We start from the raw sequence: 13,091 nt of genomic DNA, 5'->3' as shown, positions 1-13,091 counted from the left end.
AGGGGTCTCCCCAGCCCAGGGGTCTCCCCAGCCCAGGGGTCTCCCCAGCTCCAGGACCCAGAGGCTGGGAGAAGCCTGAGAGGAGAAGAGCTGGCTGCTTAAAGCACCTCGTGCTCTCTGGGCTGGCACTTGGGAGGATTAGGGGAAACAAAGTGTTTTTCCTTTGGCTTGCTCTCCCCCAGGCTGCAGCTGGCAGCCCACAAACTGGTGGTGTTACTCCAGCCCCGAGAGAGGATCCATTTCCTCCCAGACCGAGCCCAAACCGGGCTCTGCTCTGTCAGCAATGGAGCAACCGTGGAAAACCCACAAATCCTCCCATGTCCCTGGAAGTGAGATCCCCGAGGAGCAGAGGGAGCCGCGGGACCGGCCCACGGCGTCTCCCTGGTGCTGCACAGGCAGCCTTTCCCTCTCCTCCCCCGGGGCAGGGGCAGAGCGAGTCCCCCGGCTCACCCTGGGAGCACCGAGAGCAAGGAGCCATCAGCTCCTCCCTGGGGTCTTCCCCCTCTGCTCCTCCTCCCCTGACACGACTGCCTGGCTTAACTTGGGAAAAGAATAAAGATTAATCAAGGATATTCGGGGTTTTGGCGTGTTGGGTGCTGCATTCCCCTGCTTTGGAACAAGCCATGGTGATGCTAACAGGGCTTTTCCCAGCCTGGGTGTGGGGGAAAGGGCTGTGCAGGGACACCAGGTCCCTGCTGCCAGCACCGCCACCTGCCCTCCCCAGCCCTTCCCCTGCCCCTTGCCTTGCCAAAGCCTTCTCGCCCCGGTGGAAGCCCCCTCTCGCTGCCCCCTCTTCATTCCCGGCTCTCGGGGAGCAGCGCCGGGCTGTGCATGTCCTCCTCCTCTCGGAAGTAGGCGGGCTTTCCCTGCGAGCTGGGCGACTGCTGTGCTTTGGCGGGGCAGTTGGCGACCATGTGGCTGATGCTCTGGCAGAAGTGGCACTTCTTGGGCTGCGGAGGGAGCTTGCACTCCTTGGCGTGGTGGTCCAGCCCGCCGCAGTTGTAGCACCTGGGTGAGGGGAGGAGAAACAAAATGAGGCGGGAGGATGCTGGGACCGTGCCTGGGACCCAGCTGGCTTCTTAGCCAGAGCTGGGCTCGGCTTTTGGGGTGGGTGGTGGTCGCATGGTTGGTCCCTGCAGAGCCCCAGCTCCAGCTCGGCCAGCTGGGGCTCAGTGGTGCTGCTGGTACCCAGGAGATGGCAGCAAACCGCTGCACCAAAGCCAGACACAAAATCGGGATGTGGGGGTTCCGCCCCTCTGGCTCCATCGGTGTCCTGGCTCCTCCAGACCCCTCTCCCGGGGTTGCACTGCTCAGGAACAGGCACAGGAACGACTGACATGCCCAGCTGTCATCGTGTGGGGACAATGCCAAGGGTGGCTCGTCACAGGGCTGCACATCCCAGCACCCGTCCCATGGGTGCTACCCTCACACCGGAGCAGAGGGAGCTGCCCTGTGTCTATTTGAAATCCTGCATCCATGTGGGACGGCCACAACCCTTTTCTCTTTCCTTTTCCTTCACAATTCCTTTCTGATTAACTTAAAACCTGTTTAGGAGAACAGCTGAGTGGGGTGGACAGCATCCACTGGGAAAACTGGGATGAGGCACCCCAGGCAGCCGGGATGGAGAGGATGGGAGAGGGGGGATGAAGGGCTGGCCAGAAACTTGCCTGGGGCTCCCATCCCGCCGTGGTCTGGCTGTTTCCTTCCCACAAGGAAGGGCTTCTCCTGGACAAAGTGCCCAGCCCAGCAGGGCTCCCGGGGCTGCCCGGGGTGTCCCTGACCTCTGCCCCTCCCTGCTGCTCCCCTGCCCCTTCCCCACCGAGCTGCATCTGCCGCTCATTAGGCACCGCAGGAAGCTGCTTTCCCAGAGCCGGGGTCACCGCCCGGCCCCCCGGCCCCGTGCCATCCCCGGGGTGCCCGGGCAGCTCCCGGTGCCCGCAGGGCTCGGCCCCACCCCGGCCCTCACCGGTCTCCTTTCGATCTGCGCTTCTGGAGGCTCTTCCCCTTGGGCCTCCTCTCGCTGCCGATGCAGAAGACGCCCCCGGGGCCGGTCACCCGGATGGACTCCAAACCTTTGGATGATTTCTTGAAGGTGAACTCGACAGCTTCGCCCTCCTTCAGGCTGCGGAAGCCCTCCATGTGCAGCTTGCTCTGGGGAGGGGGCACAGGGAGAGGACGGGGGTCAGCACAGAGCTGGGTGTTCTCCAGGCACAGCACAAAGCCCTCTGCACCACAAGAGCTGTAAATGTCCCCTCTGCCTGCCCCTTGGTTCTGCTTTTTTTTAAATACAAAAGAATCTCAGGGCTCTGCGCAGTGGTGCGAGCCGGGCTCGTGGCAGGCCCTGTGGCAAGGCCAGGAGGCTGCGGGCTGGCACTGCCGGCCCCCAGCACAGCTCAGCTCAAGCCCTTTAACTCCCTGCAATAATTAATTAAGCAGCCATTTGGCTCAGGATTATCACTGCTGGGAGCTTCTCCCGTTCCTTGCAGGAACACCACCTCGGTTATCACCACACAATCAAAGCAGGGGAGCCAAGAAAAACCCAGGCTGGGAAGGGGGGCTTGTGAGGTGACAGGAGAACCCCCCTCCACTTTGAGGGGCTCTGTCCATCTCAGCAGAACAAATCCCTAAGGAGCAGAGCTGGGTGAGGCAGGCGGGAATTCTCTCCCCCTGTGCCCTGAGCATCCCGGGGGCAGCAGCTCCAGCTCGGCATCCCCGCAGCTCTGCGAGCCACAACGAGCTCGAGCAGCGAATTCAGGGGGATTTGCTGAATTCAGAGGGAGGAGCAGCTCCTGCTCCTGCCCTGGGGATTCCCAACGCCTGCGCGGCTGCAGCGCGACCCTGCATTTATGAATGGAGCATCTCCCATTCATGGCCGGAGAGCTCCCATCACGTGTTCTCCCGTTCTCCCCGCACCGAGGCTCCGTGAGCGCCGTGCGGGACGGGCAGGCACCGTCTGCTCCCACCCCTGCTCTGAATCTCACCGGGAGTCACGGGGAAACAGCCCACGGAAAAGCAGAGAGGGGAGAAATGGAGCTGTTGGCTTCTAGGAGGGAATTTTTCTTGGCAGGGCCTTGCGGGATTGTCCCTGTGTCCCTGGGCATGAGAGAAGTGGGAGCGCAGCAGAGCTCGAGGAGCAACCCTTGAGACCCCTTTTTCTGCTGCTTTCCCCCTCCCTCTCTGTGCCTGGGGGTCCAGCTCAGGGTGGGACAGACCCCATGTGCTGGGTCAAGTCACCCACAGGCCCTGGATCCCCTTGGCTGCTGGCATGGGATCCAGAGTGGCCACAGGGACCCTCCTTGGCCCTCTGACCTGCTCCTACTGCCTCAAGGGAGAGCCAGACCCTGAGCTCTGAGGTCCCAAATGACAAAAAGGACGTGACAGAGTGCCACGGCCCCCTGTGCCCACCCAGGGCAGTGCCAGCACCACCAGCCCCTGGCAAACCCCCCAAAGAGTGATCAAACACTGCTCCCCACCACCAACGCAGCTGCCCCAGGCAGGAGCTCTGTGCCCAAGGCACCAGCACGTCCCAGAGGTGCCCCAGCACCACGGCTCTGCCACCACCCCGGCCCGTCCCCAGCCTGAGGTGATTTGGGCAATAGGAGCTACCCCAAACGGGGAATTTACCTCATTCCCACAGCAGCCCCAGGGTTTGGGGGTAAGGAGGGGCTGAGCATCACTCCCTGGCACGGGAGGCAGCCCGGGGAGCCGGGGGCCGAGCCCAACCACCTCCCGTGGCTCCTCTCAGGGCGTTTACAGCCCCAGCTGGCCCAGCTGTGTTTACACTGCGGGGATGAAAACTCCCAGGCGCTCAGCCCCTGGCTTCGGGCTAAAGCTGAGCCGTGCCAGGGGGTCCCCAGCACCCGGGCTGGTGGTGCTGGGCCCCCCAGCTCAGCCCCTCCTTGGGCACCCCCGCCCCTCTGCCAGAGTCCAGCCCCGCGCACCCTCAGCCCCACTTGGAGGAAGAGGAGGGATGAGGCAGAAGCTGCCACAACATGACGGGGAAGCGATTTATTTTCCAGGAGCGGGTGAGGATGACAAGCACCCCCAGCCCCCTCCGCCAAAAGGCCAAAGGAAACGCCCTCTCCCCGGGGAAGGGGGGGACAGAGGCTGGGGCGTCCCAGCTCTCCCCCCTCCCCCCTCCCACCGCAGCCTTTTGATGTGCGCTGCAGAGTGGCCGGTGGTCCCTGCGCATCCCCCCTGCCCCCTTCCCAAAACACACACATTGCTGGCATTCCTCTGTTATCAGATAGGTAATCAAACTGCAGCCCATTGAATTAGCTGCATACCTCCTGCATCTGAAAGGAAGGGGCCCAGAGCCCCTGTCCCACACCACACACAAAGCCGGAGCCTTCCCAGGCCTCCGCACACCCACACCCCCCCCAAAAAATAAAGAGAGGAAGGGGGGGATTGGAGCGAGCCGGGGATGCTGGGGATGGGGGGGAGCGCAGGGGAGGGCCGGGGCCGGGAGCCACCGGCCAGGAGAACAAAGGGCCGGCGGCGGCCGCGCTCCCGCTGCCCAAATTCCAGGAGTTCCAGGCCCCGGCGGGGGGAGGAAGGGTGGCCGGCATGGCCGCGGGCCCTCTGACCCCCTCCAGCCCCTGCGCTCGCCAGCGCCGTGCCCAGCTCGCCCCTGGGCGCTGGGCTCGGGCTGTGGCTCCCTCGGGGGAGCCGCGGGCTCAGTCCCGGGGGGTGGCAGCGCTTTGGGGGTGTGGGGTGGCCCCGGGCTCGGGGTCACAAAGCGCTGCCATCCCAAAGGAAGAGCAGCCCAGCGCCAGGATCTCCTTGTGGCCATCGGGCCCAGAGTTAACCGGGGGGGCAGGGGACAGAGGCACAGCTGGCACAGCTGGCACAGCTTCCCCAGCGGCCCCCGGGCACCTCAGCGGGCACCTCTGCCTTTCTCCCCCTCCCTTCCCTCCCTCCCCGGTTATTTAGGGCGGACAAAGCCGCAGCACGTGAGCGCCCGAGCGCTCCCACCCGCCGGGCTAGCTGTCCCCCCCGCACACGGGTGCCTTCATCCCTCCTCTTCCTCCCACCCAGCAAACCCCTCATCACGGCTCCCGCACTTAGGCGCGCTTCCCGTCCCGAAGGGGTGACACCGCGGGGCGCCCCAAACCCCAGCGCTGCCCCCCGAACCGCCCGGCTCGGGCTCTCCCCCACCCCGCCGGGCTCCGGAGGGGCTCGGCCGGCCCCGGGGTCACCATTGTCCCCGCGGCCTCCCCTGCGCGACACAAGGGGACGTTTATTCCCGGCCAGCCCCGGCCACTCAATCAAACCATCTTTGTGTCCTGCGGGGCCCGGGGCGGAGCAGCCGCTGCACCTCGGCTCTGCAGAGCCCTTTAAACTGAGATCCCTGGAAAACCAGCCGGGCTGGGATGCTGGGGTAAGCCCGGCCGCAGAAACACTGCTGGCAGTGCCCAGCTGTGCCAGGGCAGCGTCTGAGCCCTGCCCAGAGCACTTCGGGCAGCCCAGCCCCACTGCAGGCAGGGCCTGTGCCTTAGTTCCCCCCTGTCTGCAGAGGAGGGTCAGGAAAAGCAGCCCAGGGACTGCTGAGCCCCCGGGGGGGGCCATGCCCCCATCCCTGGGGTACCCTGTCCATGGTGACCCCTGGCTCAGGTGGCACCGTGCAGACCCACCCTCCCCTGCAGCCCCCAGAGCCACAGCGTCCCTGTCCCTCTGATCCCCCCTTCTGCCGGTTCCAGGGCACCAGCCACCCCGCGGGGGTGCAGGGCAGCCCCCAGGGCAGCCCCCACGAGCCCCGAGGGCCATCCCGGGGAAGCATTCCCGGCCCCAGGAGCTCCGGTTCGGCTCGGTCAGTGGGAGCAGCCCGGCTGTGACTGGGTGTGGGGCTGACACTTGCCCAATTCCCGAGCCACGGGTGCTCCCATCGCCGCTGGATGCGGCCACCGCAGTCCCGCGGCTGCAGCGGCCCCAGCCCAGCCCTGGCAGAGCAGTTCTCCCCTCGGCTGGGCACTGCCCGATGCAAACAGCCCCCGGAGCAGGCAGGGCAGGGCAGGGCAGGGCAGGGCTGGGCTCTGCCAGTGACCCGAGTCCCAGCCCCAGCAGGGAAATGTCCCTTCGCCTTCACAGCCTGTGCCTGGATGGGTCCCTGTCCCCAAAGGCAAAGCCCTGCCCCGTCCCCAGACCCCACAGCAAATCTTTCCCGGTGCCAGGAGCTCCAGGGACGCTGCTGCTGCTGCTGGGTTTGGGTTTTGGGAAGGGCTTGGAGCAGGAATCCCCCCGGCCCCTCCTGCCCCCCGCACAAACGGGGATGGGCTCGGCAAAGGGCTCCTGCCTCAGCCCCGGGCGCTGTGCGGAGATGAGGAGGGCGATGCCTTTGGAGCCCTCGGGGAGAGCACGGAGATTTAACAAAACACCACCAAGGCTCTCCTCTGGCTCCCTCCCCGTCATCTGGTGCAATATCCCTAAGGACCCCTACCGATTTCAACTAAAATCAAAATAAAGACATTTCCCTGGCAAAGTAACGATGTTTGCTCCTAATTTTCCACCACAAGTCAGTAAAATTAAACTCTAGGCAACAACTACGAGAGGGAAAAAAAAAAAAAAAAAAAAAAGAAAAGGCATCTACCACAGAGTTTAATCCATCAGTTTCCTGTACTAAATCCTTTTAGCTCCTTTGGTTGTATCTTTCCCCCCCAAAACTCTCCTGCACTTCCCAGGGGCAGCTAATTGGGATCAGTGGCTGCGAAATAATTTTGTGCTCCCGTCCTTAAGCAGGAGCGCGGCCCGGAGCAGCCTGCGTCTCCCGGGATGATTTCAGCTCCATGCCGCTAATTCTGGGGAGAAAGGGAACAGGGAACGGGAAAAAGGCAACGCCGGAGCTGGAGGAGGGGGCGGCGGGGCCGGGGGCTCCATCCCAGCCCTCCGCGGCTCCATCCCGGAGCAATCCCATTCATTTGGGCCGTTTTATCTAGGAGACCATTCCAGGGTGTTTTCTCTCCCTGGGGCAGGGAGGGGGAGCTGGGGGAAGGGATGTGCCTGCGGCCATCAGTTAATCTTTAGACAGAGACAGGAGGGTTTTTTGTGTGTGTGAGCGTCTTGAGGGAGTTTCAGGGGTGGAATAAAGCCACTCTCTTTCAGCATTGCCCATCGGGACGCGGCGCACAAGCGGCGCAATACAATTTCATTCCAGCGGTTATTTAAAAAAAAAAAAAAACCACAGAATAAACAAACCCAAAGAAATTGCTACTACCCCTCTTCCCCCCCCCAAAAAAAAAGCAGAGATTCCAACGAGCATTTCTACCCCAGGGGATCTCTGCGGGGGTTCCCTGCTCCTTGCAGGGGGGTTGGACTAAATGACCTTTAAAGGTCTCTTCCAACCCAAACTAATCTGTGATTCCCCGATCTCTTCCTTCCCCAGAGATGTGCACCTCTGGTGCCCCGGTCCCGGCGTGGGGGTGACCCTGCTCCTGCGGAGCGAGCACGGGAAGCAGGAAAAGCGAGATATTATTGCCCGTGTCCCTCGAGGATGGAGCGTCACGGATTCCCCATCCCCTCGGTGCCCCCAGCCCCGCACAGCCCAAAGCCCCTCTCGGATCCTGCCCCCAACCCCTCACAGCCCAAAGCCCCGCTCGGATCCTGCCCTGCACAGCCCAAAGCCCCGCTCGGATCCTGCCCTGCACAGCCCAAAGCCCCGCTCGGATCCTGCCCTGCACAGCCCAAAGCCCCGCTCGGATCCTGCCCTGCACAGCCCAAAGCCCCGCTCGGATCCTGCCCTGCACAGCCCAAAGCCCCGCTCGGATCCTGCCCCCAGCCCTGCACAGCCCAAAGCCCCGCTCGGATCCTGCCCCGCACAGCCCAAAGCCCCGCTCGGATCCAGCCCCGCACAGCCCAAAGCCCCGCTCGGATCCTGCCCTGCACAGCCCAAAGCCCCGCTCGGATCCTGCTCCCCCAACCCCTCACAGCCCAAAGCCCCGCTCGGATCCTGCCCCCAGTCCCGCACAGCCCAAAGCCCCGCTCGGATCCTGCCCCCAGCCCTGCATAGCCCAAAGCCCCGCTCGGATCCTGCCCCCAGCCCCGCACAGCCCAAAGCCCCGCTCGGATCCTGCCCTGCACAGCCCAAAGCCCCGCTCGGATCCTGCCCTGCACAGCCCAAAGCCCCGCTCGGATCCTGCCCCCAGCCCTGCACAGCCCAAAGCCCCGCTCGGATCCTGCCCTGCACAGCCCAAAGCCCCGCTCGGGTCCTGCCCCCAGCGCAGGGAAAGGCAGCAGGGAAAGGCTGGGGGTGCTCTCTGACAGAGGAACTGCCCCTCCTGCCTTTCCTGCACGCTCAGCCATGGAGCTGCCTCCAAACACGATTTTTTTTTAAAGGCCTCACGTCACGCTCACGTGGATGATTATTTGTATTATCCTGGCCGCACGAACGGGGTGGCACAGGCACAGGTGGGTGACAGCCCAGGTGGGCTCAGCCGTGTCCAAACGGCCACTTCCACCCCCCTCATCCCATCCATCCCCTGCCCGGCATCGCAGGGGACAGGAGCCCCTCCCCTGCTGGGATGTGACACGGGTCCCACACTGCCCAGGGAGTGCCACATCCCAGCCCCAGCGGGTCTGACCACGGGCACAGCTTTGTGTCCCCACAAGGACACTCAGGACCGAGACACCAGTGACCAAACCCTGCAGCCACGGGAGCCCACGGTGCCCGGCAGAATTTCTTGCTAAAACCGCGAGAAGGAGCAAAAAATCCCAACTAACTGCATTTATCAAGGGTTTGGACCTGCTGGCTGGGAGAAACGCTCGGAAATGCAAACCAAGAGGAGAGCAACAATTTCCAGGCAGTGGAGATCGTTTTTCCTTCTGCCTCCAGCCAGAGCCAACCCAAATCCCAGCCCGGCTGGTCAGCACTGCTCCTCCAGCTCCAACCAGCGGCCCCGAGCCTTGATTTTCTCCTTTCCCTCTATGTTGCCTTCCCAGGCATCTCGACACTCCTGTGAGTGATGCTCAGAGCCCGGGAGCCCATCCCATGGGGACCACTGCACCTTTGGGGTCTTCACCATCACCACCAGCCCAATTTCTGCCACCTCAAGATCCCCATTTTCCCTCAGGGGTGCTGCTCAGCCTTTGGCCTCCCCGGGACGATCTGCTCTGCTCCCCTCTGCTTCATCCCTCCTGTCTCCTCACAGCCCCCAAATGAATCCATCTCCAGTGTCCAGGGGAGGCATTTGAACCCAAATGCCTCATTTTTAGCTCACAATGCCAGGGAAAGGCAGCCCCGAGGAGCCCTGTTAGTCTCCTGTCCTGCCGAGATTTTAATCTCTTTGTGATCAGATAAAGGCAGAGGGAGATGGAGACGCGCTCCCTGCAGAGAGGGGCCATTCAGACCTGGTTCCTGTAATAAAGTGATTTAATAGATCTAAAGAGGCCAATTCCCTTCTTTCTCCCACAATTACTTCCTGTGGGTCATCATTCACATATGTAAATGAAGAGGGGAAGGAGCGGGTTTTGAGGGGCTCCGGAGTGTTCAGCCCCAAAGCTGGTTTGGGGCGCTGGGTGCTGGGCAGGGCACAGCGAGCCCTGAGCCTTGCCCCCCCTGGCTTTTGGTGGCTTTTGGTGGCTTTTGGTGGCTTTTGGTGGCTTTTGGTGGCTTTTGGTGGCTTTTGCCCTCGCAGCCCTGACTCCCTCCCCGGGAGCGGGGCCGACACGGGCTCTCGGGAAGCGCCCGGGTGCCCGGGGTGGGGACAGCGTCGGGACAAGGACCCGATTCCCTGCAAGCCACCCAAAAGCAGCGAGGCCGCGGTGGCAGCGTGAGCTGTTCCCTCTGCAAGGAGATGCTCTGCAAGGAGGGACACCGCGAGCAGCTCCGGCTGTCTCTGCAGGAGAGCAGAGACTTTGTGCCACCAGTGAGAGGAGCAGGAGGCGAAACCCGGCCCGGAGGAGAAGAATTCTCCATCAGCCCAAAGCTTCTGGTGGGGCAAAGCCCTTTGCTGCAGCAGGGGAGCCCCCCACACCCCCGGCCCCTCTGCCACCCAAAATAAGCCGCTTTTCCCCAGAGTTCCCCGAATTTCCCGAACGCTGCAATCTCTGGGGTCCCACGGCTCCCCCGGCCTTAGGAACCGCGGGGCACCGGGAGGCTGCAGGGCAGGAGGACGCTCCCGACAGAGACACCCCAGCTAATTCCCTTCCCCTGCAGGAATGTGAGCAGGAGCAATCAGGAAACCAGACTGTCTGGGGGCAATAAACCCCAGGAGCAGGGCGGGAGGCTCTCCCCAGGAGCGCTGGGTCCCGCTGCGCTGCATTGAGATGCAAAGGCCCATTTGCTCTCCGGAGAACGCCAGGATCTCTTTTCCCCTGGCTGATTTGGAGCCCTTGACTTGAAACCAGCTGTGCCTGGGAGAGCAGCTCCTACCAAGGCGTTTGCCCCTGCCACAGCCAAGGGAGAAGGGACTGGCATCTCCCCTGGCCATCATTTCCTTGCCAGTCCTGCCTGGAGCCCCCCCTCGAGGGCAGGGAGTGAGCGACCCCCGGGACCCCCTACTCCAGGAGCTCCTCAGAGCCCAGGGCTCAGTCCTGCACCCCCAGCCCCCAGGATGGACCCACTTTGGGGGGTTTGGGCCCGTGAAGAGCAGCAGCCACTGCAGGCGGCTGCTCCGGGGACTCCCCAGAGCCGGAACCACGGTGCTGCTCTCAGTCATGTGCACAAACCCCGTGTTTGCTCCAAAAACACCCGCGCCCCCTTCGTTCGTGCTCGCTCTGCCCCCCGGCCGCTGTCCCGAGGTGAGGGGCACCACTCAGAGCCCCGTCCTGGGCACCATCTCCAAACCCCTTCCCCAGCCCCGGGGCAGCTCCCGGCAGGTCCTCCCCGAGATCCGGGGCGTTTATTCCCTCATCCACGACTTCCCTCGGGGCAGGGTCCCCGACACGCGTGGAGCTTCCCCGCTCAGCCGGGTCAGACCCGGACACGGGACTGTCACTGTCACACGGACCCGCAGGGACACAAACGCGACGCCTTTGTGCCACCCGCGACTGGGACAAAGGGCTCGGGCAGAGCTGCCCGGTCCCGGGAGGAGCTCCGGCGGAAGAGCTCCCGGTGCCGCATCCCGGCCCGGCTCGGGGCTCCCGGGAGCGGGTACCGGGGCAGCGCCGCCCGTTCCCCGAGTCCCCGCGGGTGTCCCCGCTCCGGCCCGGCCCCGCGGGCACCTGCTCCCCCGGTCCCGAGGGGCTCCTCAGCAACAACGACGGCAAAATGAAATCGCTCGGGATCGCCTTACAGCGCCGGTCCCCGGAGGGGAGCCCCGGCTGCGGCGGTGCCGGCCCTGCCACCCTCCCGGGGGGGCAGGGGGGTCCCCATCCCGCCTCCATCCTCCGCAGGGGGCTCCCCTGCCCTCCCCAGCACCCCGCCCGTACCTGGTGCACGAAGACATCGACGGGCGAGTCCAGGGTCGCGCCGCCCTTGGCGGTCATGGAGAGGAAGCCGAAGCCCATGCGGACGTTGAACCATTTACAGATGCCGGAGCCGTGCAGGGGCTGGGACTCGTTCTCGGCCTTGGGCGAGTCTCCGGCCGGCTCCTCGCCCGCCTTCGCACCTGGCGAGAGACCCACGGAGCCGCTGAGCCGCGGGCTGGGGGGGCCGCGGGTGCCCCCGGCCCAGCCGCCCCGCACCCTGCACAGGAGCCTCCAATCCTGCTCGCGGTGCCAGGCTGGAAAATGCCCCAAAAATCCCCAACCGCCCGAAAAAACAACAGAGAGGTGAGCTCTGCCTCCACGTGTGCATGGGGATCGCCCCAGGAAACGAAGGCAGATCCTGCCAGCGCTCCAGTACGTGGAGCGGGAGCCCTAAATCCGTTTCTCCCTAAAAAATGTTAAAAAACTGAAAAAAAATTTAAATCCCAGACTCACACACAAAAAGACCAAACGAGCAATGAAAAAAATAGCCAAATTATTTTTCTAAAATCAAAATACTAAAACAAAACTAAAAAAAAAGGGGAAAAAATCCCCCAAAACACCAACCCGGAACCCCCCTGCCCCCAGCAAGCCACGCTGGAGAAACTCTCCCTCGCCGTCAGCATTCCCCCCTTGCACCGTCCCACCCCCGCTCCCAAACACCCCCAGCAGCCGCCAGCGGCCCCAAACTTCTGGGGTCATCCTGGGGCTGGAGTGGGGTGAAAACCCCGATAAATCCCCCCCTGCGAGCCCCCAGCGCTGCGCGGGGCAGAGGAGCCGGCCGGGCCCGGCCGCGGGCAGCGGCACTGCCTGGGCCGGGGTCGGGGGGGTCCCTGCGCCCCCCAGCCGGGCTCTGCCCTCGTTATTAATAATCGCGGAGCCGAGGCGGGCTGCGACAATAATATAACTTAACCTGCAAACTGCTGGTTGGAAACAGACCCCATCCCGACACTCGCTTGCAAATTCCGAGTTGTGGCTGTTACCGCCTCCTCCCTCCTCCTCCTCCTCGGCCAGCTTTGAGGGTATCAGGCCAGCCAAAAAAAAAAAAAAAGAAAAAAAAAAAGAAAAAAAAAAGGAGGAAAAAAAAAAAAAACAACAAAAAACCCAGCTTAGACCCCGCCGGGAGGGAGCCGGGAGAGGTTTGACTCCATCTTCACTCCAACAATAGGGGTGGGAGGGAGCGGGAGGGTTTTTTCAAAGGCTCCCAAATTCTCGCAGACAATAGCAGCCCCCGCCCCCCCCCAGGACCCACCCGCGGGGCCGGGGGGCGCCGGGCCCTGCTCCGCCATCCGTCCCCACGTGATCCTAATTAACCCCCCCGTAATAGCGACACATTCCGGGAGGGATTTGCAGCGGGGGGGGGGGGGCTCTGTGGGCCGACCCCCCCACACTTAGGGCACTTAGGGGCGAGGCCACCTGTCAAGGCAAGAGGTGACACCCGGGGAGGGGGGGCTGGAGCTGGGACCCCCAGGCACCGCGGGGAGCTTCCACCTCGTTTCTCCGCGCCCCCTCCCCACGAGCGGAGCCACCTGCGAGCCCGGTGGGACCGGGAACCGGCCGAGCGGCAGCACGGGGGAGGGGGCGGCTTCCCGGGGCACCGGGGGCTTCCTGCGCCCCAGCCCCATCCCGTGTCCCGGGAGAGGGGCGCGCAGCCCGCACCGTGCGAGCCCCGGGACGCGCAGCCCCCGTGGTCC

The 13,091-nt window shown here is 63.8% G+C and overlaps 1 protein-coding gene across 1 annotated transcript; it reads right to left on the bottom strand.

Moving 5' to 3' along the window:
- Positions 1–767: 767 nt before the first annotated feature.
- LIN28A (lin-28 homolog A) lies at positions 768–12,454 on the bottom strand. The gene is made up of 4 exons (XM_059868594.1): positions 12,311–12,454; positions 11,362–11,540; positions 1,967–2,151; positions 768–1,008 (listed from the first exon to the last, which is right to left on the bottom strand). Exons 1-4 carry the CDS (start codon positions 12,339–12,341, stop codon positions 795–797), a joined length of 609 nt encoding a protein of 202 aa, XP_059724577.1. The 5' UTR covers positions 12,342–12,454; the 3' UTR covers positions 768–794.
- Between the last annotated feature and the right edge of the window lie 637 nt (positions 12,455–13,091).

The sequence above is a fragment of the Haemorhous mexicanus genome, chromosome 27 (genome assembly GCF_027477595.1).
Source record: "Haemorhous mexicanus isolate bHaeMex1 chromosome 27, bHaeMex1.pri, whole genome shotgun sequence".
In the NCBI taxonomy this organism is placed as follows: Eukaryota; Metazoa; Chordata; class Aves; order Passeriformes; family Fringillidae; genus Haemorhous; species Haemorhous mexicanus.
Note: the sequence above shows the minus strand (reverse complement) of the source record. Positions and strands in the feature narration are given on the sequence as shown.